This window comes from Miniopterus natalensis, chromosome 3, assembly GCF_054644295.1.
Source record: "Miniopterus natalensis isolate mMinNat1 chromosome 3, mMinNat1.hap1, whole genome shotgun sequence".
In the NCBI taxonomy this organism is placed as follows: Eukaryota; Metazoa; Chordata; class Mammalia; order Chiroptera; family Miniopteridae; genus Miniopterus; species Miniopterus natalensis.
In genome coordinates this window covers 63,955,051-63,980,603 of record NC_142083.1, presented here as the reverse complement: position 1 = coordinate 63,980,603, position 25,553 = coordinate 63,955,051, and the positions used below count along the sequence as shown (strand labels likewise).

Here is a 25,553-nt window from a genome sequence, read left to right as displayed (position 1 = left end):
AAACTAAACTTTAGATGAACTGAAAAAAAGTCCATCCATTACTTTAGACAAATAATTTGACAGTCCTTAAACAAAGAGTGAAATGGTCCAGTTTGATTTTCTGAAAGTCCAGTTGGCATGGATTTGTTCATTTTAACATCCCGCTCTCTTGACCTGGTCCTTCTACCCAAAATATCTCGCTCTTCCCTGCCACTCCTGTAACCCCCCAAGTCCACAGTAAGCATCATGCAACCTGCCAAGGCTCTCCAGCCAGAGGCCTTCGCTGATCCTCCCACCCACACACCTCTGCAACCCCTTCACGCTCCTGGCAGTATTCTTCCCCACAGAATTTTAATTTATTTTTGGAAAGTTATTGTTGTCTGTTCATGTTCTATTTTGGGACAATGGGCAGGAGCTGTCAGGTCCATCTCCTAAAGGTCCTGTGGAGGTGGGGGGCACAGGGGACCTTTTTCCCCCATCTCGATCTGTGTCAGCATCTAGCACAGAGCTGGCTCCCAGCAGAAAGGAGGGAATCAGTAAGATGGAAATCAGGCAATGGAAGTAATGAACATCAGGCAGCAAGCCAAGGAGAAATGAATGAGTCTTGGCTTCCTTTCTGAAAGCAGCATAATGTAGGGACAGAGCTTGGTTGAGGAGTCAGGCATCCTCAATTGCTGCTTAGCTTTGCCCCTTTTGAACTGTGCCGAATTTCACAAATGAGCTGACTTCTCAGAGCCTCAGTTTCCTTAACAGTGAAACAAAGAGGGTATTTGTTTCTCCCTCTGGAGCAGATGCTTGAGTTCAGCAAATCACAAAAGTGGAAAAAGATGGCGGTGGCAAAAAGCTGGGGTGTAACATTGGTAAATGTGGTTGGGATTATTGCAGCTCTTTGAGATCAAGATGGTTTGCCACAGTATTTTCAGGCCTGCTAAGACCATGACTATAACTGCAGAGCCCTAAAGGTTCATTAGACTGTATCTAAAACATACAAGCAAAGTACATTAAATGCACTGGCTCAAGAGTGTATGGGGGGGGTGTTGGTGTGTGTGTGGTGTGTATGTGGAGGGGTGTTGGTAGAGAGAAAGAAAACCGTCATAACAAAGAATCATCTGAAACACAAGTCTTGCCTTCTCCCTTCAAAAGATAACAGATTTACAACCAACCTTGATTTTTCCAAAACTATTTTTTTCTAAATGTGCTTCTAAATTCACAGCTGTTTTCCTGCTCCTTGGTGAAAATGATTTTAGATTTAAAATGGGACATCAGTTATACACAGTCGATATTTATTATTATACTCCATTGAACGCCATCATCATGTTCCAAAATGTGTTGAAGTTAGGTCTGTGGCATTTCCCTTTCCCCCGAAATGGGTTCTTTTATGTCTCTGCTAATGGCTGAGGAGAGGAGGAGAGAAAGACTAGATGCTTTATTAAGAGGCTAGAGCTATTTTTCTCATTTGCATGAACCTTATATCTTAATGCAATATCACCAAACAGGTGGCCAGCGTGGTCCCTGAAGACTGGGTATACAGGAGAGGTTTCAACCAAAATCGATGGGCCCAAGTTGTTCCTAATTCCATTTGGGAAGTAATCTTCTGTGGCCCAGCCATGCATCCTGTGGACAGCAGCATCCTCTTAACAGCTACAGCCCTGGAAACAGGGCTGTCTAGGTCAGTGAAGGACACCTGCTGTTTAAACACACTGTAATTCCTGAAATGTTCCTTTGGTGCAAGAATACTCAGCAGTTCTGATCTCTGAGACAGGTCTCCAGCATCCAACAAGCTGGATTTTTTGCACAAACACCTGCTCTCCCTCTTTTCTCTGGGCAGAGGTTTTTTTACTCTAACTTGAGGAGTGTCCAAATCAGTTTCGGCTAGTGAAGCAGTCAGCCTTGTTCTTACCCTGTTCTCTATGATGTATTGACTTTCAAATATTACTATTAAGGAGGCTGTAAGCGGGCAAGTGGTTTCACTTAGCACAGTGGTGTCACAAGATAATCAATTCCTCCGAAAACTGTGGTTGAGAAGCATTTGCATCTTTCCTATCACCTGGAGCCTGCAATCACAGGGCCATAAAGTGGAATGAGCCTTGCATGCCGACATGTTTGCAAGCCACTGTGTACTCCCTTTATAGATTTTTATTACTGAAGCCATTAGGGACGTTCAGCCACTCTGTCCACGTAAGCATAGATACATCAACCTGTATTTAACTATTAAGTGCCATTTCCGTTGATGCTAGCATCTCTTTCCAACCTTCATTCCAGTCCCCGTTCTTTGATGTACTGGGAAGGACATAAACTTTGGCATCACAAGACACCTGGGTTTGCAGCTTGGCCTTCCCTTTTTATGGATATTCTGCAAATATGGACTATGTGCTGTCTGGACATGTTGTGTAACCACTCTGAGCCTCAGTTTCCTCGTGTGCACAATGCAGATAATAAGGCCTTTCTCCCTGGGTTGTTGTAATGTTAAATAAAATAATATGCATATGCACCTTGCACACAGAAGGTGATCAGTAAACCTCCATTTCCACCCTATCCATTCTCCATTTCCCAAATCGTTATTTTCCTTTGCATTTGTGTGAGTACTGTGATTTGCATTTAAAAATCACACACTATGAGCTATGCCATCATGAGACAGGCTCTCCTTCCCTCCTGCTGCCACCTCCAGAGACAGGAAGCTTAGTGACCTCAAGAACCAAGTGGGGGGGGGTAGGAGAGGGCTGCTTTGCTTCCCCACTGAAGAAGTAAAACACCACTTACTAATCGGGGGCCAATCTGAGAATTCATTAAGGAATTCCAAGAAAAGCTATTAAAAGACAATTTTTAATATCTCAGCTGACAAGTAAACATTTATTGAGGGCTACGGTGTTTATGTACATTATCTCACAACCAATCTTGGTAATTTTACCCACTCCAGAGATGGCAGCTGAGGCTCAGGAAGTTTCAGCATTTTGCCAACGGCCCCACCGAGTCAGTGGCACAGAGGAATTCAAATCCCGTGTTTTTACTCTCCGCTCTTTCTGCTCCCCTCTATTTCTTAGCATTAGTTTGATTTCATGTAGGAGCTTTTAAACTAATTTCTATTCAGATTTATAAAGACAGTCACACTGTAAAGGCAAAGATGAGGAGGTCAGAAAGCTGGAGCAATGAAAATGAAAATCTTGCCCTTAGTGTAAAACCCAAGGAAACTCCGAATGTGATGACATGGTAACAACGGTGGTCTCTTTGGCCAGGTTAGAACTACTTATGGGACTTGAACTCTGTCCTGATGTTGAAACGAAGGCAGTGTCGCATGCTGGGGTTTCTTGTCTCTGGCTTGAGGAACTGTTCACACCTCTCATGCTGTGCCCAGAGCAGTCCCCTGACAGTGACGGCGAAGTGAGCCCATTCCAACCCTCATGTTTGCACGCACAGCACCACTCACTCCTTGACACACTGATTACCTCTAGAGTTCCCAAGCCAAATGCAGTTTAGGGGCAACCAGGAAAGTGCAGGAAAAAAGTCAGCAGTGTTCTCTTTGGAAAGAGCACTCACCAGGTTGGCTTTCACTGCCCGACTGCTGCCGCAACCCCAGAGTCCGGAGACAAGCCTCCCGCCCTCCAGATAGTGTCCCTGGCCTTGGAAATGGGTTACAGTGGAGTGTCCTGGATCAGGGTCACTCCATGTACCATCCCCACTAATCACCATCGCAGACCCTCCCTTCTTCATTGGGGCACAGTCACCTGGAGGAGTTTCACAGGCTTTTACATTTTATATCCTTTCAATTTACAGATAAGGAAACTAGGAGCCAGTGAGGCTACATGACTTGCCTGGGGTCACCTGTTAGCATACCCTTCTTTCTATTAAGGACATGTGAATTATTGATTACCTTTAAGATTTCCCATGATGGCAGTAGAAAATGTGCTTTTTAAAAAAAATCCTCACCTGAGAATGTTTTTAATTGATTTTAGAGAGGAAGGGAAGGGAGGGAGCGAGAGAAACATCGACTGGTTGACCCCTCCCCTGTACATGCACACCTGGGATCGAACCCACAACCTCTTGGCGTATGGGATAACACTCCAACCAACTGAGCCACCTGGACAGGGCTAGAAAATGTGCTTTTTAAGAGAATTACTGAAACATGGTAGTGATTTGCCTTATAGAAAAAGTGCCACTACTATCATTTCGTTTTTATTTCTAGACCACACATTTTATATTTCCTAGTTTCCAGGTAAATTTTTTCTCTCATCATTTTCCACTTATTATTAACATGTTCATTGGATGCCAGTATTCTGGACGATGCTGTTGTACCAAATCAGACACAAATTATACTGATACAGCCAAGTCCAAGTCCAAGTGCATTGATGAAAAGGAAATACATACATAGTTGGAGTGGGCATTCTAACTAGTGTGTAGAAAGTCAACCCAATACTTGCCCATCTGACTCACAGTTGTATAATTAATTTTAGATGAACCCAAATAGATCTAGTAAATTCACCAACAGATGCCTATTAAAATTAAGAACTTCCATGAATTTGGGGGGAAAGAGTAAGATTGTAACTTCATAGTAATGGTGTATTTTACAAAGGGCATCTCTCTTCAGGTTAAAAATAGTAGAAGGCTGAGACAATTAGATGGAAAATTCAGACATAGCTTACTTCTGAAGTAAATTGCTTACTTTTGTTTAGAATCCTCATACTGGCCGAAGCCAAACTAAGTGCCCCACTCATTTGGACATTTGAGATTTTATACCCCTGAGTTGGGCTGTACAAAAAAAATACCCCCTCAGGTTTCAAGGCTGCCCCACCTGGATGGTAAGCTGTTAGACCACATCCTGGAGGAGGTTTCCAGTCTCCCCCTTCCTCACTCTTGGGGGGTCGCTAACTGTTGGTTAATTCTTGTTTGCCATGTCTCCCACATCTTCCCCTTCATCTTAGCGATCTATCCCGGCTATGCTCATGTCTATCTAGCCACCGACTCTAACAGTGACATTCCCTTGTTAATGGTTTGCGGACACAATAACCTGCTATATGACAAGGGTATGGGGAGGTGGAATGGAAACTCCAGTTATTGAAAATATATGATCATTTTAAAAACAATTATCAATACAAATACAGTCACAGGACTTTCAAACAGGCCTCCTTTTAGCCCCCTTTGTTTGGTTCTCAGTCTGGAATTTTTCTCAGGGATCAGTGTGTAGAAAGTCAACCCAATACTTGCCCATCTGACTCAAAGTTGTATAATTAATTTAGATGAACCCAAATAGATCTAGTAAAGTCACCAACAGATGCCTATTAAAATTAAGAACTTTCTTTAGATTTTCCATGAATTTGGGGGGAAAGAGTAAGATTATAACTTTATAGTAATGGTGTATTTTACAAAGGGCATCTCTCTTCAGGTTAAAAATAGTAGAAGGCTGAGACAATTAGATGGAAAATTCAGGCATAGTAAGCTTACTTCTGAAGTAAATTGCTTACTTTTGTTTAGAATCCTCATACTGACAGGCTTCCCATTATCTAATTTTCTGGATAGCTGCTTTAGTCTAAGTCATATTTAGCCTCTATAAGCATGGTTATAGAGAGAGAAACCAACAAATGCCTGCAGATGCCTAAAAACATTTTTAGGTAGCACTTTTAAAGTTTCAAAGATTACTTCAACAATCTCTTTAACTGCAGCAGCCCAGCTAGCTGAAGATTTTGAAACTCAGTGGAAAGTTCTTGTTTGTTTCTGTTCTTGTGGCCAGTGCAAGTCTGTATTGCTGTGCTCTTAGCTGAGAGACCCAACCCATGTTCTGCAGGATGGAAAATGACAATGTGATTGGATTGGGATCTCTCCACAAAGTAATCACTTCAACAAGAAAATGCATTGTCTATATATTTACAAGGGTTAGAGCCCAAGGTGGTGTAGGAAGGGAGCGATACATCAAAACCTCAGCTGACGAAAACTGTGAAGTGTTCATGTGGACTGGCCAAGATTAACCGGTACTGCCAGAACACCCTCGCCCATATGATGTACATGTTAACAGCCTGATGGCATGATGATAGAAAGACACATAAAACAGCTATTTTTCCTGGCATAGAGCCCTCCCCTAAACCTGGAGGTATTTAAATAACTCATCTCAGCCAAGATCCTGGCTATGTGTAGGAATTAAAAGAAGCCACTGAAATGTGTAATAGATTCCTTCTGCATGTGGTGCTCTTCCAGCTGGCCTCTGGGGTTGAGAATGTTGCATCTAACCCATGCAATCTTAAGATGGAAAAAGGTAAAATTGGGAGATATAATAAAATAGCAGGGCTTTGTCTTATTAGCTTGTAGGACATTTGCACAAAAACGAATGCAATTGTGGAGGGATAGAAATCCATTTGTCATGTCAAGAAAAATTAATCTTTAAAAGTATACATATATTTCCAAAGATTTCTAAAGAAATGAGAACCAGCCTAATACTATAACACTGCTCTTGAGCCCATGGTCAATGTTGCCCCTTCCTCTTACCCATATACTTTCTCACCTAAAATGTAACAGCTGACTGCTGTCTGGTTTATGTTTTACTTAACTCTTGTCAGTGATTTCACCTCCTTAATGTTATACTGAACAGGAACCATGAGAAGCAAATAAGGGCACCTCAGAGCTTCTTCAGTAGGGGATCAGATTCTCCAGAACAGGAAAAACTGGTGAATGAGTGAATGGACTGTTGCTTTCACCATGCCTATAAGTACATGTTTATGTCTCTTGGTAACGGGTCACCCTTTTGAACAAGTAATCATTTAAAGTTTAATTTTAATCTACACATCAGAGCCAAAGATAAGGAATCGCTTAGGCTATTCTTTCAGCCTCTCTCCCTCTTTGATTTTCAAGATAAAGCAAATTAATTAATGTGCACTTTTCAACTGAAAAAAATGATTAACACCCAGCTGTGTCTGTAAAATTATAAGTTGCAATGCAACACTCAACTTGTTAATGCTTTTCTTGGCATGAAAAAGAGAGACATAGGTATCTTAAGTAGTGTTCTAAAAAGCATAAGTTAGCAGTTTGTTACTAAGTTTGACCTTTCTACACACAAATCTTAAATGATTGATGGGCTAATGTAAAATAGCTTTGTTCAAAAGAGATCATCTTTGGCAGGCTACTTCTAAGGCTTTATTACTCTGGAGAGATGAAAAGATATCCTCATTTTACATTAATTTTCCCGATAGATCAACACTTATTTGAAATATGCCTCAGAATCATGCAATATTTACTGTTTTAATAGTCTTCTTTCACTGTATCCAGCTGCTCTACATCGAATGGTTTTTACTTCTAAGATTTAGGAGAATTTTTCTATTCATAAAGAGAATCTTTAGGAAAATACAGATGGGTAGAACAGTAGATCTGGCATTTTATGTACTACTATTTCATTGCGAGGTAGTATGTCAGACTAAAATATACAGAGATATGCTTTTTTTTTTTTTTTTTTTAAATCAACAACACCATTTCAGGAGGTGATTTGGGATTCTCCCTACAGTATTCTTCAGAGTCTGACAAGAGCCATTTACTTCTTTTTAATCACAGATTATGTAATTTTATGTATATCTAAGGTCAGTGTAGAATTACATAAACCGGGGGTGAAACTCTCAACTAAAGGGTCAAACAGATAATGGAAATAGTGAATGGGACCAGTTATAGGTGTGTGTGTGTGTGTGTGTGTGTGTGTGTGTGTGTGTGTGTGTGTGTGTGTGTGTTGGGGGTAGGGGTGTGATGCCTGAGAGGAACTATCATTTAGGTCAATATGAAAGATATTCTGATGAAGAAGGTTAGAAATCTCCTAATTTTTCAATATTGGCAATTCCAAATTTTTGGAAGATCTTGGCCTCGCTGAACAAAACATGTCTGAGGGATGGTATGCTGCTGTAAATCTGCTGAGAAGAAAAAAAGAATTTACCTTAAGAAAAAAAGGTTTCTTCAGTTGTCCACACTTGGGGGGTGCAGTTTCATAACTGTGAACCAGGCACCTATAATGGCCCATTATAGGCTCAGGACAAAGGAACTAAGGCTCTATGTCACATGCTTGGGAGAAGCCTTGCGAAAGGGCTCAGGTGCCTGGGGAAGGGGGGTGCAGTGGGTGATGGATGGACACAGGTTCCTTATGTAAAACACAATGATCAGTGAATTCATAATGGAAAAGACATGAAACAGAGACCTCTTTCCTCTTAAAAAGGCCATTTCATTTTATGGAGTTGAATAAAGCTGACTTGCAAAAAAAAAAAACAAAAAACCTTCTTTGCTCTTTGGCAGGGTGAACTAGAGAAGTCAAGTCTCCCCGCTGAACTACTATGAGGCCAGAAGCCTTGCTGCTATATTTCACACTGCTACACTTCGCTGGGGCTGGTTTCCCAGAAGATTCTGAGCCAATCAGTATTTCGCATGGCAACTGTAAGTACCCGCAACCCCACTCTGTCCCTTTGCGGACCCTGTAGCCTGCATCATGTAGTAAAACATGAAAATTAAACGTTTAATAGAATAGGAGACTTGTTAGTCCCTTTTAACTTGTGTAGGTGACCAAGTTAATTCTAGTCTAGTCATACTGGTGGGATGCCTGTTCTATAACCCCATGAAGTCCTGTTGTGGGACAAATATGTGGAAGGATTTAAATGTTCCTCAATACTTTCAATGAAATTTCAGTTACTACTTGGAGGCTGCGGGAGGATATCACTATCCCTTTGGTATTACCAGTATTGCACATTTTCATATGTAATTAATATAAGAATATTGCTACAGGATAAGGGCAGAAAGTAGTAAGACTGTTTTGGGGTACTTTAGAGACAAAAATTAACTTTTTTTAGACTTCGAAGTTATATCATTGCTAGATTTGGGTAGAGTGAACTGTAACCCAGGGGGCCTATTTTAAAGTTTAGATAACTTTCCTTTGGTCTGCTTCATCGGCAAGGGTAGAAAGCAACAAGATTAAGAATTCAGTAGACCCTCAAATGAAGACAGTTTGCCTGTGTGTTGGATGGGACGGCCAATTTACTACTTCTTTTCCTTCCCTCCAAAAGACAAAATATCTTATCCCAGTAAAGGCAAAAGAGAGCTTTCCCCCCAAATATCTATTTTCCCAGTAATTATCCCAAAATAAACACGGGATGAGCCATACCAAAGGTGTTGAACGCTAATGTGGAATACTAGCAGGATCCCTTAATGCCCAGCTTTCTGCCAGATGGTCTGGGATAAATAAAAAGATAATTTTACATGAAGGTGAGGTGGGCAAGACTGATACATAAAACAATCAGAGAGCAAAAGTCAGAGCACGATTAAGGCCAAAGTATGTAATTCACGATCATCATTCTTGAAGTGGCAGAGTGCACCTCATTCAAGGTTCCAAACCTTACTAAGCATTATTTATCTCCATTTGAGATAGGTATCCAGGAGACGCCAGCACACACGTGCTGCTGAAAGGCGTACTTCAGTGAGCCTCAGTCCTTGCTAGTGCTAGATATGACACTGTTTTATTTAGCAAGCTCCTTGCTGAATGGGTGAACGAAATTTCAGAGCAGTGGAGGGAAAAGCACGAGATAACCCCATACCAAAGCTCAATTGTGAGTAAAATAACTGTGGTTCTTGAATAAGGTCCCCACTGTGAGTCATGCCCAGATACTACAGAAGTTTAAAATGAGGGGTCTGAGCATAAATCTGTGAATGGTTTCCCAGTCATTATATGCCTCCCCACCCCCCGAAAACAAGCGCCTCTTAAATGTGACTCATCTCTCTCTCCCCCTAGCTTCTCTGGAGGAATGCCTGTGCTCTGGAGTTTATAGGTTTAAAGGCAGAGAGATTTTTGAGATGTAGGTATTTCTAAAGGTCAGATATTATTACAAATGGCCTGCTGTCAACCAAAGAGAACTGTAAGAAAGGAGAAATAGGCTCATGGACTCTCCAAGTCAGGGAAATTCCAGATCACCACACTGGCTACACTCAGTTTGACCCTGTCCTGTCAAAGCGCCCATTTCTGTGAGATCAGCCAATTGCTTAACTCAAGAGTGAACTTCCCACAGTTCCTAGAATGCCAACCAACCTAACAGGGCCGCCTTCAATGGCAGATTATTCCAACTGGACGCCTGTGGAGACGGTATTTTTCTTCTGGCTCCTGGTCGAGGGCTCTCGCCTCCAGACCACATTGCCTTTGTGGTGATTGATGGGAAGGCTGCTTTGAAATAGTTTTGTCCCGAGACAAGATCTTTGGCAGGCTGCCCTTCAGGCTTAGCACTCTAAAGAAGATGAAAAGAAAACTGGGGGAAAAAGAGCACCTTCATGTAAAGGGTTCACTTGCAAGTTTAAGCTCCAGGAAGAGGGACAAGTCAGAAATGGTGACACTGAGAAATATAAATCCAGGCTTATTATCATCTGGAAATGAAACTGTAACTTGATGATCCTTAAAGAGCACTCTTCCGTCATAATTTTTTCCTAAAATAACAGACTCACTGAAGGTGGAAAATGGTGGCATGATCTGACTTCAATATGGTTTTGTTTTGTGGACGGCCCCCCTTCTCTCCCGGCCCTGTCAATTCTTGGCTTGATTTTCTTGCCCCATCTCCTCTTTTCAGATACAAAACAGTATCCGGTGTTTGTGGGCCACAAGCCAGGACGGAACAGCACACAGAGGCACCGACTGGACATCCAGATGATCATGATCATGAACAGGACCCTCTACATCGCTGCCAGGTGAGTGGCCTGGTCCTCACCTCTGCCTTCCAAGCATCTGAAGGCCCTAAGATATAAATGTGCCCTTTATGCATCATTTCACAGATCACGACATGCCCAGACAGAGTGCTATTTAATTTAAAGACTACTTTAGTCTGTCAAGCAATCATTCTTTCAAGATTTTCTGTGTCTGACTTTATGTGGATTTAGATAGAAATAATTGCCTATTTGGAGTTTAGACTCAAGTAATCCAATGTTTCTCTTAAACATATATGCAAATATTTCCTCAAGCACCCAACAGAGTGCCTTTCTCCTTGATATTTCTTTGTTAAATAAAGTTGAATGTGTTATAAACATATATTATTATATAATGTGTGTGTATTAAACCTGTTTGTATTTCTGCAGTGAATATATAGTATATATCATTACTTTAACAGACTGGCAATAGCACCCAGAGAGTGTTTGATTTGGATCTAGTAAGAAAATACTCGTCCACTGGGGAAATGTCATTTAAACACACCATGTCTTAAGGCTGAATGGCCTGGTAAGAATACTGCCCAAACAGGTGTCACGTGGATGGGCTTTTGTTTTAATTCCGCTCTTAATTTACCTGAAATATTTCTCTGGTAATAGACTCCTCTGTCAAATGAGAGGTTGGAATAGATTATCTTAATGAAGTCTCTTGGGATTCTAACAGTGTATGATTCCCCTTTTTGGGGGCGTGTAGCTCATTGAAAATAATTCTAAATGAACATCAACAAGGAGCACCATCTTGTGGGACTCCATTGCGGTCTTACTGAGCCTAGATTGATTAATCATCTCACACGGGGAAAAAGAAATGCAGATTGTGTCTGTGGTACTTGTCTGGCTGTGAGCATAGGTAAAGAGCAGGTAAATAACAACAGTGGCCGATTCTTTTAAAGCACGTAGGTTTTCTGAAATGATAAGCTGTGCAACATAAAGTTAAAAAACAGCACAAAACCACTGGCGAGATTAAAATATCCTGCAATATCCCACATTTGGCCACAGGGAGCAATGCCAAAACACTTCTTAAAAATTCAGTTCACAAAGTCTATACAGTACATACTAGTTGTATGTGCCATATAAATTGCAAATATAATTGTAAGTTCTTTGTGTTAATTCATTCGATCCTGAAAAAAATCCCTATGAGGAGATATTATTACCCCCATGTCTTATGGGAGGAAACCAAAGTACAAAGAGGTAAATGACTGGGTCAAAATGACAGCAGGATTTGGACCAGAATGGTCTTGCTTTAGAGTCTGGGTCCTTACTCCCTGTACTCTGCAGCCGAGTGGTAGAGGTGGTAATATTTGTCCTGGGAATAACCTTCTAATCGCTGTTGCCCAAGAACATAGTCATTGTATGTATTCATTAAGAAGCATTTCATTGAGGTCCCCAGTAGCCACCTCTGTGACAGAATATTAGCTCCTTCTTAAATATCATTTTTTGTTTCCTAAATGTAGCAGGGCTGGAAGACTACATTTGTATCCAATTATCTAAAGGCCTGGTCAAAACAAGTGATTAAATTATGGATCTGTGAGAAATAGGTTGACTCAGGTATCTTCTATGAATTGTTCACTTTGCCATGGAGTCTCTAGGGGGAAACTGGTTTGACAGACTGTCCTTGCACCTGATGATCTAACGGCTGCGGACCGCAGGTCCAGGGTGGCACCTGAGTTAGAAGCACCGTGCTATACAAACAATAGTGCCCATTATTCAAGCTTGTTAAAACTAAGTTGTATTTTAATCCCTTACTCCAAGAAAAGAAGAAATGGAAGGGAAAGAAGGAGAAACACATTCAATTTTTTAAAACTATGAAACAGATTCGCCTTTTGTTAGAGGAAACGTTTGTAATGCCCCAGCACTGGCACCCTGCCTGTCACTCTGCACTCAGCCCCCTCTCTTCAGTGCACATCCTTGGAGGATTCCTGAGGGAGCTCCGCGACTGCTTTATTTAGGGTCTCTCCTCTCACTTTAATCTCACATTTCCCATCACTGCTCTGAGAGATCCAGGTTCCTAGGCAGCAAGGACCACGATTTCAAGTTAAATTCTGCCCCCAGGCTCAAGCCATGGCAACACAATTCATTGGTACTGACCGGAGTGGAGAAGAGGAAGCCCTAGGGTTGAGTCAGCTGTGTTCAAATAACTTAATTCAGTAAAAGCAGTGTATGAATCCTAGGAATAACCTCTGACCCCGGTCTGTTTCTCTTTGCTGGGCAATGTGATCTCTTGGATATTGAAAAAGATTGCCATTGTCCAAAAGGAGCTTCCATTCACAGATTGAATTTTTAAAAGGCTTCCTCCCAGTTCTTCTAGACAACGGGTGTCAGCAGTCGGAAGCACCATCCAGAACCCAGGGACTGAGTGAGGCCTGATGACAAGAACCCCTTTCAATCCTGCTTTATTATTGTCCATTTTGTAAATTCTCCCCCCCACTTTAATCTCTAAATTGCTAATTAACATAAACAGGCCATGCCAGAAGGGGGCAATCCAAGAGCTTTCTGAGGAATTGCCAATGCATATTAATCAGCTGTTAATTTACAATTCATACATTCAGCTCCTACTTAGAGTTTTGAGGAGAGGCAGGGCAAGGAAAACCTGGAGTCATCGCAAAGCTGATTCCGAAGTAATAGGCAATTCCGTTCCAATAATGAGTCTGACCCACACACCGCCCATAAAGTCAAACAAGTAATAAAGGAATGCAATAAAACTGCCTTGAAATGAAAGGGCAGAGAAATTCTGGCACCCTACGAAAGTTTGAAGAACTTCCCAATTCAGCAATTTACAAAACAGGCTCCCCATTCTCCCCGTCACACATATTCACACATATTCATTCTCTCTCCCTCTCCCCCTCCCTCTCTCTCTGTCCCTCTCCCTTCACACACCCCCCCCTCACAGATCCATAGCAGGCAAGGAAATCCTCTAAGCCAACTGCCTTGCCCTCTCATTTTATTTTCATACGACAGAGCCTGTTTTTACTTTCATTTTTATCTATTGTACCTTCCCTAAAAGTGGGTAGCAAACAGATTTCAAAAAAACTGGGGAGAAAACTGAAGTAAATCCTGACAGGTAATTCCTTTCTTTCCCTTTTCCTTTGTCTCTCCCCTCCCCCCCTTTCTTTTAAGTCATAAGGGGCTTGAAAATCTGCACGGGAGCCTGGAGGTCTTGGTTTAAAGCTGTGGGTAATTTTCCAGCCCCAGGACTTCCTGCATTTTAGAAAAAGTCAATGTTATTTCAAAGGAAAATGAGCTGTTTTGCTTTCCCTCCCTAGCCCCCATCTCCCCAGTTGAGTGTAGGTCTTTTCTTCTCTTTCTTCTGAATTCCAGACAAAAACGCCCTTGTACTCAGCTCAAACAGAAGGGGGTGTTTAAATATAGCCCCACACCTGAGCTGCCGATTCCGTCTCTCCCCTTCCAAAGGGAGATTGGCAGCGAGTCACAAGGACGACCGAGTCCCCAGCAAAACAGGAAGGTGAACAGAAGCAAGAAATGTGAACTTCAGCGCAAGTACATGTTAGACCCTAATTGACCATCACTATGCGAAGGAAAGAGTGGTTTCTGGAAATCATTTTACCTTTGTCATCTTCCATCTTGTCAATCACATCACCAAAGCCAAGGCCAAGAGACGGAGCCAAACATTAGCCTTTTGTTAGCCCCCTTTGCTGGATACCAAGGGTCTGGCCCATGGGTTTGAAGATACTGAAATGTGAACCTGTCTGTGTTCCAGTCTGGGGGCCAATTTAACTTCCACAGTCCTCTCTCCTGAACCACAATATACAGAGGTTAGAGCTCTGGTATGAGAGAGACTACAGGAGGTTTCTGTAATAGGTGTCCCATCAGCAAGGTGCCACCATATCCAAAGGTGCTGAATGTGCTTGAGAGGCAGCTCTTCCCTTTTTCTTGCACGTGGATGTCTTGGTTTTTAATAGCGGGATATGGATTTATCTGCCTCAAGTGAGATATATACTCATTCAGGAGAAAATGAACTGTCTTGTTGCTTATGTTTGACATTGTATCAATTTTTCTTTGTTTATAGGGACCATATTTATACTGTTGATATAGACACATCACACACGGAAGAAATTTATTGTAGCAAAGTAAGTAGTTTTAAAACCATCTTTCTGAAATGAATGACCTTAGGATAATTCTGGAAGAGAATTTGTACTTTAAATGCATTGATTTGCGAGGACATGGCTAATGATAATTTAGAACATTTTGTGAGAACTTATTTGAGGGTAAGTTAGGGCTTGATACATATTCAGAAACAGTTATATATGTCATATTTCATTCATCAAATATGTGAGTAGATACACTTTGAGTCTTAGGTAATTCCTATGTTCCTTCAATAAAATATTGCCATGTTTGTCCAGGAAAATATCAGTTTTCATGCGTAAAAGTTTGTCCCATAAATGTTTAAATGTTATGTTTCCATGTCTTGCAGTATTAAGTTAGATTTGACTGTTGTGACTCAGGAATCTGACTATTATACATTTCAGACAGACATAAAATACAGCCGGGGCTCCCCTGATATCTCCACATGGAGGTATTTTAGTTAATAAAATCTGCCACAGAAGTAGACGATCCCTTTAGTCCATGCATTTAAGCGGAGTGTAACCTGAATTAAACCTTTGTCCACCCAAAGTGAATGTCTCCTTTATTTTTAAGAAAATTACTTCCATATTTTAAGGAAAAAGCTTGCTTTATGAAAATTGATTTATCAACTGAAAGGAAAGGGTGACAGCCTGTATTTTATCAAAATGAGCATAATTTAGCAAGGTAATTTGGGTATTTTGTGTGAAATTTCCAGTTGTTTATTCTTCTTTTTCTTCCATCTGTACTTCAAAGAGAAGATCATTTTGTCGTTTAATGAATACATAGGAGTTCAAAATTAAATGAACATTTCCATCTTTAATCTTTTGTTGTTATGGTGAATTAATCATGGAGAAAGGGTGTGGAAAGCTTTCAGTAAATATATGTTCAGTCGCTAGTCTCCCCAAGGGAACTCTTCTAAAATCAAATGCAATAATCTCTGGGCTCCAATTGATTTCTTTCTTGATCCCTGCAGAAGCTGACATGGAAATCTAGACAGGCTGATGTAGACACATGCAGAATGAAGGGGAAACATAAGGTAGGCAATTTTCATTTCTCCTGCAGCTGCCACTTTGGGTTAAGGTTTTGACTGTTATCTCCAGCCATAGGCCATGATGTCAAATGGATCACGCAAGTCCCTTTTCCACCAGTAACTGCTTTTTCCATCAACTTAGTGAAGGCTTTAATTTGCAAAAATAGTTTGCTTTTAATGTGATGAAACACCACAACAGCTGCCGGGGCTGCATCGTGAACTACTTAGGGGCACTAGGGATTAGGGACACAAAGCTGGCTGCCCTGACTCTCTTAAGTGCACTCTCTAGGAGCCCACCTCACAGTCCAAAGCCCTCAGGGACTCTGCAGAGCAGCTCAGAAAAGGCTGCTGCAGACATACAGGGGTTGTGCCTTTGGTCACAGAACAGCATAAAAACACACTTCAGCCCGGAGCCTTGTATATCAAGAAACCCTACATACAGCATCTGGCATTAAAATTAATATGATGGGAGGTTGCCAATCCCAAGCCTGCCATCCTTTTGTGACACAAACGCAGACTCTATGCCACGTTTTCATTTGCTGTTCTAAAGGCAGTTCTTGTTGTCAGTATCATCTTCTGGTCAACACGTGGAGGAGCTCGAACTTTTAAGAGAGGAGCTCCTCGCCACCTTCCTGTTAACCTGACTGTCCAGGTCACAGTACACAGTGAAGAATGGGTTTCTGTGTGGAATGGACTGAATACAAAGGAGTCTGAATTCTTTTTCAGGATGAGTGCCACAACTTCATTAAAGTTATTCTAAAGAAAAACGATGATACTTTATTTGTCTGTGGAACTAATGCCTTCAACCCTTCCTGCAGAAACTATAAGGTAAGTGCCATTTTGGCTGTTGGAACCCCATGTCCTGGAGGTATTTCATAATTTACTGTGATTGTACCTGCAGCAGTCTTAGAGGGGTAATTCACCACCACCTGGGCTTCTCTCATTTGTTCGACTTAATGTATTGTTCCACATGCGTGATCCCGAGCAAGCTTCTAAGTTTCCTGTTGGTTCAGGATTGATTGACGGGCCTTTAAAGAGCCTACCTAGAAAAGTTAGTTTCTATAAGACCCTATTCTTTATTACGCAGAACACCAACATACTTACCACACATGCCATGTGGATTTTCTCTCTTCCTTTCTCTCTCTCCCTCCCACCTCTCTGAGCACAGAAACACACTCATATGTACTATGAGTCATTCCTATTTTAAAAGGTATCTCAAAAGCAGGCCATTGAAAACTGTAGACTTTTTATCTAGGTAAAATTTTCAAGAACACAGGAATTTCATTCCATTTAGCACTCTGCTTACTTACCCATGGCCTTACCTACCATGGCCTTTATGCAAGGGGGGAAAAATTAACTCTCAAAGCATTAATAACTCTAGTTAGTTCTGATGCAGCTGATAGAGGTATTGCTGAAGAGGTGGGAGCTGCCAGCTGCAAAAGCAGAGGTGGCAATGATCTGAGGTCTTGGCTCCACACCTGTTAGCTCCCCTTGCCCCTTCTTTCTGCCACAGTCTTTCATTCAGCAAACATGTATAGAGTTTCTCCCGTGGCCAAGCATTGAAGCTGTAAAGACGGATAGGAGGTCTCCACCCTTAGAAAAGCCAGGCAGGAAGAAGAAACCTCAGATCCATGGGGTTGCTACTGTGGAAACATAATGCAGAACATTATGGAGGTACAACCGAAAAGTACTTAGCCTGAGATTAGGAGTCGGGGGGAGCTTCCAGGAAGAGGTAGATGACCCCTCTCTTCAGATCCCCCCGCCCCCGCTGTTCTCACGTATGGAACACAACGGCATTTGCAGCCCAGGAGAAACCCATAAGCTCTGTGAGTACAAGCACACCAGTGATGGGCTGGAGCCTGACCAAGTGCCTCCAAGCAGGTGCCCGATGGATTCTGGTGAGATAGTGAATGAGATAATGCCTAACCTTTGTCTTAAAGAAGTAGACGTTAGTCAGACGTAAGGAGATGGGCAATCCAGGTAGGGCGCGGCATGAACAAAGGCACGGAGTAAAGCTGGTCTGTTGAGCTCGAAAACCTTCATTGGGTCCTGGAGTGCTGGTCTGCGAAGTGGCAAGTGATCACGAAAAGAGGCTGGAGAGGTAGGTGGCCCCATGGGTGGAAGAAAGAGAACAGATTCAGGAAATACTGAAGTGACAGAAGCCAGTAGGACTCTGTAATTGATGAGAAGCACAGGATAACAGGAGGGAGGAGCTGAGAATGACCACTAGGCTATCTGTTGGGTGAGTGGACGGAAGGGGCTGCCTCCAGTTCAGACAGAGGATGGTGGAAGAGCATGGGTGTTGAGCGGGGCAGTGAGAAGACGGGGGTTCAGGTGTGTGCGTTCCGAGCACGCATAGCACTGCGGATGGCAACGCCTCTGAGACATGAACAGAGCTATCTAACAAGAAGCTGGGTGGCTAGGCCTCGGTTTAGGGAGAGACATGGGGAGAACTAAAGGTTTGGGTTTCACCAGCATAACGTGAAACCCTGGGTGTGAAAATGAGAAAAGATATCAGAACGAGGGGGTCACCAGGCTTTGCTTTCACAGTTTTAAGAGACTCTCGGCCTTAGCAGAGACATTGAAGGGAGGGTCTGTTTTACCCTAATGCTCATCTTCAATCTTATGCTTGGAAATGGGCACCAGCTGGGCCAGGATTAGGGTGAGGCAAGTGAGGAATTCAGGCACAAAACGCAGGGGCACCAGAAAAATTCAGTAATCAATGATATTTTTAATGCAATGTATTTTGGGTTTTTTGTTGTTGTTGTTAATACTCACCCAAGGATATTTTTCCATTTGATTTTAGATAGAGTAGAAGGGAGCGAGGAGAGAGAGAAACATCGATGTGAGGGAGACACATCAATTGATTGCCTCCTGCACGGGCCCCTACCAGAGCTGGGGACCGAGCCCGCAACCTTTTGGTGCACCAACTGATGCTCTAACCACTGTTCTACACCGGCCAGGGCTAATGCTATCTATTTAAAAACCTAAATCAATGCAAAAAAATACTATCATAAAATATCAAAATTTTAAATAACAGGATCCATGCAGTTTATAATAAAGGCAGCCAGTCCAGTCAAACATTGACTCCAGCCAATGACAACACACAGCTGAAGTTTTTACTTTAATTCGACCACTTAATATTCCATTGCTGTGTGTCACTGTTTGGGACTCATTAAGATTAATTTCCTCTAGCAAATCCCAATGAATTCCCTACTTGCAAAGCTATCTTTTGTGACAGATTACAGGCCGAGAGTGATCTCGCTCATTCTTCCCACATATGTTCCATTCCCCAGGATGCCTCACCTATGGTGATGCTTTCACCTCTCAGTTGTTCTAGCCTCACCTGCTGAGGCATATTCCAGGAGCATGAGCCTCTCAGAAACCAGACAAGATGTTCTCCCTGCGCGATCCCCATCTATATGCCTAGCACGGTGAATGGTCATGGGAACCCTTGGCGTTGCTCAGAAGTGCTCTTTTAGACTCCAGGCACAGCAGAACTGTGCTGATGATACGGGAGAGACTGTATTTGGCTTCAGAGAGCATGGACAGCCTCTCTCTTAAGCACTTTTTATAAACAGATCAGGGCCAAAGATTCAAAGCAAAAAACAATGACCAGTCAGTCTTCTACTGAAAATCCTAAATCCCACAGTGCAGAAGCATCAAGTTGATTAGACTGACTCGAGGCGGGAGGGTGGCAAATTTTGGGTCTCTGCCACTGCTCCATGCCCTTATTTCTAAAAAGAAGGCTGAATGTGTTAGAAAGATTATGGCCCCAAATAAGATTATCTGGGGAAGAATTCTGAAGGCTCCCCACTATAAATCCAAAACTACACTCCATACCTTTTCCCTCCTGTGCTCTAAACCTCTTGAACTTTTGCAAACGTCAGGCTGGTTCTCGCTATAATTGCCTGTACCCTACGGTGATTTAATTTCCCAGGGGCTGCTGTCAAGTGTGAGACTTGATGACTAATGCAAAGATTAGTTCTCAGTTCATGAAAAGAGGATTTCACTGTGGCACTGTTTTGTCTCTGCACCTTCCATACTTATATACCAATCTGTTAATCCTTCACTGCTTCCTGCCTTTGACTAGCTATGCTGTGGCCACTGTTTTGGAAATAGGGACATTGAAAAAATATCTCCCCCTTGTACATTGTTCCCCATCGCCAGGATTACAGAGCGCACGGCTTGGGAGGAGCGCGTTTCTGTTGCATCACTGTGTACTAAGCATCACTTTTGAATACTTGCCAGACCCACAGCCGGCAGAGTCTATCACAGTTCAACAGGAAGGTCTCGTTGGAATAGACTCATGAAAATGTGCTGGGGGAAAAGAGTACATTTGCTTTAAAGGGTGTCTGACTTGAACATGTTTCTCCTAAAAATATATGGTTTTAACACAACTGCTTTGTGATTCTCAACTACAGTTTAAACAAATAGGATGGCTTCGAAAGCGGGTATCTCAAAATGGTTACAGATAGAAAAGGCCTGTCATATCCCTGAAACAGTTTCTGCAGGTTTAGGGCAAAAGACACAATTGATTGGACAGCACTAATGGCTGCTCAGTAAGAACCTCACTCTTGCCCAGCTGGCATAGCTCGGCGGTTGAGCAGCACAGTGACCTGTGATCCAGGAGATCACGGTTCGATTCCCAGTCAGGGCACATTCCCAGGTTGTGGGCTTGATCCCCAGTAGGGGGCGTGCAGGAGGCAGCTGATCAATAACTCTCATCATTGATGTTTATCTTTCCCTCTCCTGTCCTCTCTCTGAAATCAATAAAGATATATTTTTTATAAAACTATAACTTAAAAAAGAACCTCATTCTTTCCTCCGGAGCAGTGACTCCAAGCACCTTGATTCAGTGATGAAGGCCTTTCCGTGGATTCTCCCTCAGCAGCAGTTCTATCTTAGGTTTATCTTCTTTCAGTTTTCATATCTGTAGTCAAACCATGCAACTGCCAGATGATAAACAAAGTACCCTAAAACTATAAAGAATCACAGAGGGGCATAAAAACATCAACAATGTGGAGATTATTTTATGGGCTCTATGGTTCTGAGATTTAAATGCTAGGAAGATCCCATGGTGTAAAGACGACGACCACGAAGTAGAAGGCTGAAAGCACTCAACAGATGGTCAAGGTAGGCCAGCCTCTGACTGCTGCTGGTGGCTGACCGATAGCAGTTCATTTCCTGCTCGCGGCACAGTCCAGTGTTGGTCAGTGGCAGAGGTTTTGTTCCATGAGGTTATTCAGGAGGCCAAGCCCCGTCCTGCTTGTACCTCTGCCGTCTCCTAGGGCCGTGGCATTGTCCACTGGATCCTCTGTGCCTAAGGGGAGAATGTGGAAGGAGAACAAGCCTAGAGGACCCTGGAGGTTTTTAGGGGCAAGAGCTACAGGTGGTGCATAGTCTTACACTCACATTCCCTTGGCCAGGGGAGCATGGTAAGTGTAGTTTATTACGATACGGAGGAAAGAGAACTGGAATTTGGTGACTAGCTAGCAAGGTTTTGCGCACCTGCAAATGCCTGTAGGGCCAGGCAGGCAGCTTAGGAGCGAAGCAAGCAGGATGTGGATACCTTCTTGGGTGAAGGGGCCTTGGTACAGGATGCCACATGCTTGTTTGGAGGAAAAGGCAAGGGGGTCCATTACTCAGCAATAGCTTGTTGCTGCCACTTGGAGAAGAAGGGTCTGAATTGACTTTCCCACTTGTTCAAAAGCAAGAAATCCAGGTTTTCCTGTGAAAACTCCATTTTAAAATACGGCTGTTTCCTCTCCCTCCCTTCCTCCTTTTCTTCCTTCATCTTTTTTTTTTTTTTTTTTTTTTTTAATACTAAGATAGCCAAATAAAACTCACTGGCAAGCCAGCAATAACCTCTAGCATGCAGGAACCAGGCCTGGGTTGGGCACTAGGAGACCAAAGTCAGATAGCAGCCCCACCCCTCACTGCCTTTGACCAGTGTGAGCCCGTGTCTTCTCCTGGGATTTAACCCACAAAGGCAGGTCCTCAGGAAAACCAAAACCAAAAACTGAGATCATTCTCTGTAGAGTTCATGCCTCCACAGACAATTTGAGGGGAGTGAAGGAGGAAGGCACATAAGTCTTCCTGGTGATTGCCTCAGAAATTCTTTCTCCAAGGAGAAGACACTTATTTCTAGAGCATTTAAGGATATGGGATTCTATTGTAATGGCTAAGAGTCAAGCAGACATAACTGAATTTCAGACTCTTGGCTTAATCCCTCCTAACCTCAGTTTCCTCATTGAAAACCAGTAGACTTATCTAAGAGGGTATCTGAGGGTGATTTACACCATGAATATGAATTACTGAACACATTAGGTGCTTTGTAAATATTAGTTGCTGTCACTACTGTTAGTTGTTGTCCCTAATGAAGTCCTATTATTTCATTTAGATGGATACGTTGGAACCTTTGGGGGATGAATTTAGTGGAATGGCCAGATGCCCTTATGATGCCAAGCATGCCAACATCGCACTGTTTGCAGGTAAATGATCAGATTTCTTCTCATTGCTGCTTTCGCGTCTTCAGCGTGCTCCTGCAAACCTGCTCTGGAGGATTCGCCAAGTCACAGTCCTACTTTATTTCTCTGGTGAATACTGTAATTAACAATGCCTTTTCCATTTGAAATTAGTATGGAAATTGTAATTTTGCTTCTTAAAAGAAGTCTCTGCCACACTTACCCATGGTTTTGTTCCTTCAGAAAAGGCTAACAGCTTTGCACTGAATGTAACATTGATTTAGGGCCTGTCTGAGCTCAAAAATAGAAAATTCCACCTCAAACCACTGATGTAGATGAATTATTTAGGGTAAGGGTTGGTTTGATTCAACAGCTCATTAATATCATCCAGGACACAGGTCCTTCTCACTTTGCTCACTTTCATTTCCTTCTGAGAGAGACTGGCTGCCCTTGTAGTCATAAGATGCCTGCCAACCCCAATCAGGGCTACATATCTTCTTGTCCACATACAGAAGAGAGAAGGAAAGAGACTAAAGGAAGTTTCCAGAAGCGCTCTCACAGCAGTGAGGCTACATACCCCCAAGTTTCCAGCAAACACCTTCTCAAATAACATTGACCTAATTGGGTTATGTGCTTATCTCTGATGGAAAGGTAGTGGCCGAGGGGACGATGCCAGTTAGCTTAAGTTGACCCTTACTCCCCATCTTCACACCTTCCTTCCATTGCAGTGGATATAAAGCAGCAGCAAATAAGCCATCATTTTCAAATTGAGGTTTTGTGGATGAGTGTGTGTGCTTTAATTAGAAATTTGTTTTGGAATTCATTGCCAGCTATGTATGTGGAGGTAGGTGCAAGGAAAACAGTTGGTATAATAGTGATTGTTATAGCATGTAATATAGCAGTTAGCTACAATTTCCATTATAAAAGCTAAAAACTGGCACATCCTAGCTAGACAAGGAGCTTTAGATCTTTGATTGTGAAACAAGATTAGCTCCTTGAACCTCAGTCATTCTCAGTGTCATCCTTTTGTGGTCCTAAATCTGTAGTCACAGAATGTAGAAACAGCTTGTGCCAAGTTAAGGAGAGTTTCCTTGGGTCCCCCGCCAAAGTCAGAGCACACTATTACTGGAAAGCAGCATTGTAAGGAACACAAAGTCTTATAAACCTATGTCAGCATGGGCAGGAGCAAGCCCAGCAGAAAGAGATGCTTGGGTACATTCCCAAAGGCACAACTTACACCGTAGCACATTTCTGACACTGGAACTTGCGTTAGTTGGTACCATGGAGGATGTGGGCTGCAGTGGAGAATTTAAATTCAACTGTAAACTAAAAAGAGGACTTGCTATAGAAAAGGAAGGACGGGCAAAGTATTTGTTATAGCCAACGATATAAAGCAATCCACATGAGACAGTGCTATGAGTGCCCCTCCCCTTCACCAATATGTGTTCACTGCAATGTCTGAAGCCTCACATAAGCTCGGCCTTACTAATAGAAGGATCCTTGCTGCAGCTTAATGGTTGTCATGTTACCAAGAATGCCAGAACAGCGCTCAGTTTTACATGTAAAAGTCTGATGAGATACCCAGTGTTGAATGTAAAACAAAGAGTACTGGAGAGTGGTCAGGAGGAATGAACACACACACACACACTCCTTCCCCGTCCCCCACTTCCCAGTTATATCTCTATCACCTGGGGCTATGACTCTATAATTAAAGTTGTGATTTTTGTAGATATGTTCATCAACAGAAAGGTTTGTTGTCTGCTTTTCCAATCCTACCCCAACAGTCAACACTTACTAATATACAGCTATTAATGATGCAGATATTAAGACAGCTTTAAATGGCACCTGAACCAATTTCAGTTATTTTAAGTCCAAAGATAAACATTAAGAACTTTGCTTAGGTATGTTTGTATAAACTTTATATAACCCATTATGCTTTCCTACAAGTGGAAGAGCTTAAAGAATACTATATTGTACATAAGAGCTTTGACATATGATTAATGAACCAAGGAAGTGATTTTTTAGTTTGAATGTAATTATTGTCTCTGTTTCATCTGTATAGATTTTGCTATTCTGGAACATCCTCATTTAATTATTTGTGTACAGGTCATTTGCTAATCCAGGAAAAGAATCAAAATTTTTAGGGATGAATTTTTATTCTAATTCAGTCTCTTTTGCTTTGGATGCACTCTCAAGCCTATCTCCCAAAAGCATGAATTCATAAAGAAAGCCAGGCTTCAGCTCAGTGTCACCCATCCCCCCTTTTTTCTTTGCTTTGGCATCTTATATGTCGGAATGTTTTCAAGTTCATGACTTTGAAAATACTTAAGTAAATATCTCTTATTTAGCTAGATTGGCAGGGTGTAGTGGCTTCCGTGACTCTGGTAAAGGGGATCAGTGACTCAGGATATAAGTAGCAATTTAGTCAGCTCCTTTTTATGAACCCCCCTTTCTCAACTCCCCTCCCCTGTTCAGTCTGAGGACTCCATTGCTTCTGCTTGAACATAAACGTCCAGGTGACAACCACCAGCTTCTGTCTTTCCCTGGCGCCCCGGCTACTCCAGTTTACCACGGCGTGGAGGCAATGGCAGTGTCCAGGGGCCTTGGCCTGGAGATTTCAGTCAAGGACCAATCTAATCAACTGAAGCAAACAACATACATTTTTCATTTACCCTGTTCCTGGAGCTGCTGCTGCTTAGAAATTGCCGTGCAATTTAAAAATGAAAAATGTTTCATCGCTTGGGATCCCAATTTAAAATGGTCAGGAATGTGGGCCAAGTACTTTCCCAGCGACTCTTGGACCTTCCCCAGTTGTCCTATCTCACTCGCCTGGCGTAGGAAAGCAATCTGGGGGATGACTCCCTTCTCCCCCCCCACGGCCTTGCTCCCCTCCCCACGCACCTCTCTGCTCTTTCCTCTAGATGGGAAGCTGTACTCGGCCACAGTCACTGACTTCCTTGCCATCGATGCAGTCATTTACCGGAGCCTTGGAGACAGCCCAACCCTGCGGACCGTCAAGCACGATTCAAAATGGTTGAAAGGTGAACAAACAAAAGAAGGAAGGAGGGGAGGTGGGGGAGCCCCGCGTCTCGAGGGATATTAGGGTCCCGAAGGACAGGCTGTAGTTTCATTTCAGTAATGGCTTCTGACAGACAGGAAGGTGCAAATTGCATCTTTTGCCTTAACTGATTTATTCACCTCCCCTTTTCCCCTCCCGTGGGTCCCTGGAATATTAACAAAACGACCACTGCTACTACAATAGAAAGCATTATATTAATCTCTCCCTGCCCCGAACCTCACACCAGGGTCCC

At 42.6% G+C, this 25,553-nt stretch overlaps 1 protein-coding gene across 1 annotated transcript in view; it reads left to right on the top strand.

Annotated features, from left to right (window-relative positions):
* SEMA6A (semaphorin 6A) overlaps positions 1-25,553 on the top strand; it is a 120,850-nt gene that overhangs the window by 53,177 nt on the left and 42,120 nt on the right. Inside the window, exons 2-8 of the mRNA XM_016224908.2 lie at positions 8,230-8,367; positions 10,536-10,653; positions 14,690-14,750; positions 15,719-15,781; positions 16,502-16,603; positions 22,179-22,269; positions 25,164-25,283. Of these exons, the coding sequence (XP_016080394.1) occupies positions 8,268-8,367; positions 10,536-10,653; positions 14,690-14,750; positions 15,719-15,781; positions 16,502-16,603; positions 22,179-22,269; positions 25,164-25,283 (655 nt within the window). The 5' untranslated portion in view covers positions 8,230-8,267. The remainder of the gene's footprint in view (positions 1-8,229; positions 8,368-10,535; positions 10,654-14,689; positions 14,751-15,718; positions 15,782-16,501; positions 16,604-22,178; positions 22,270-25,163; positions 25,284-25,553) is intronic.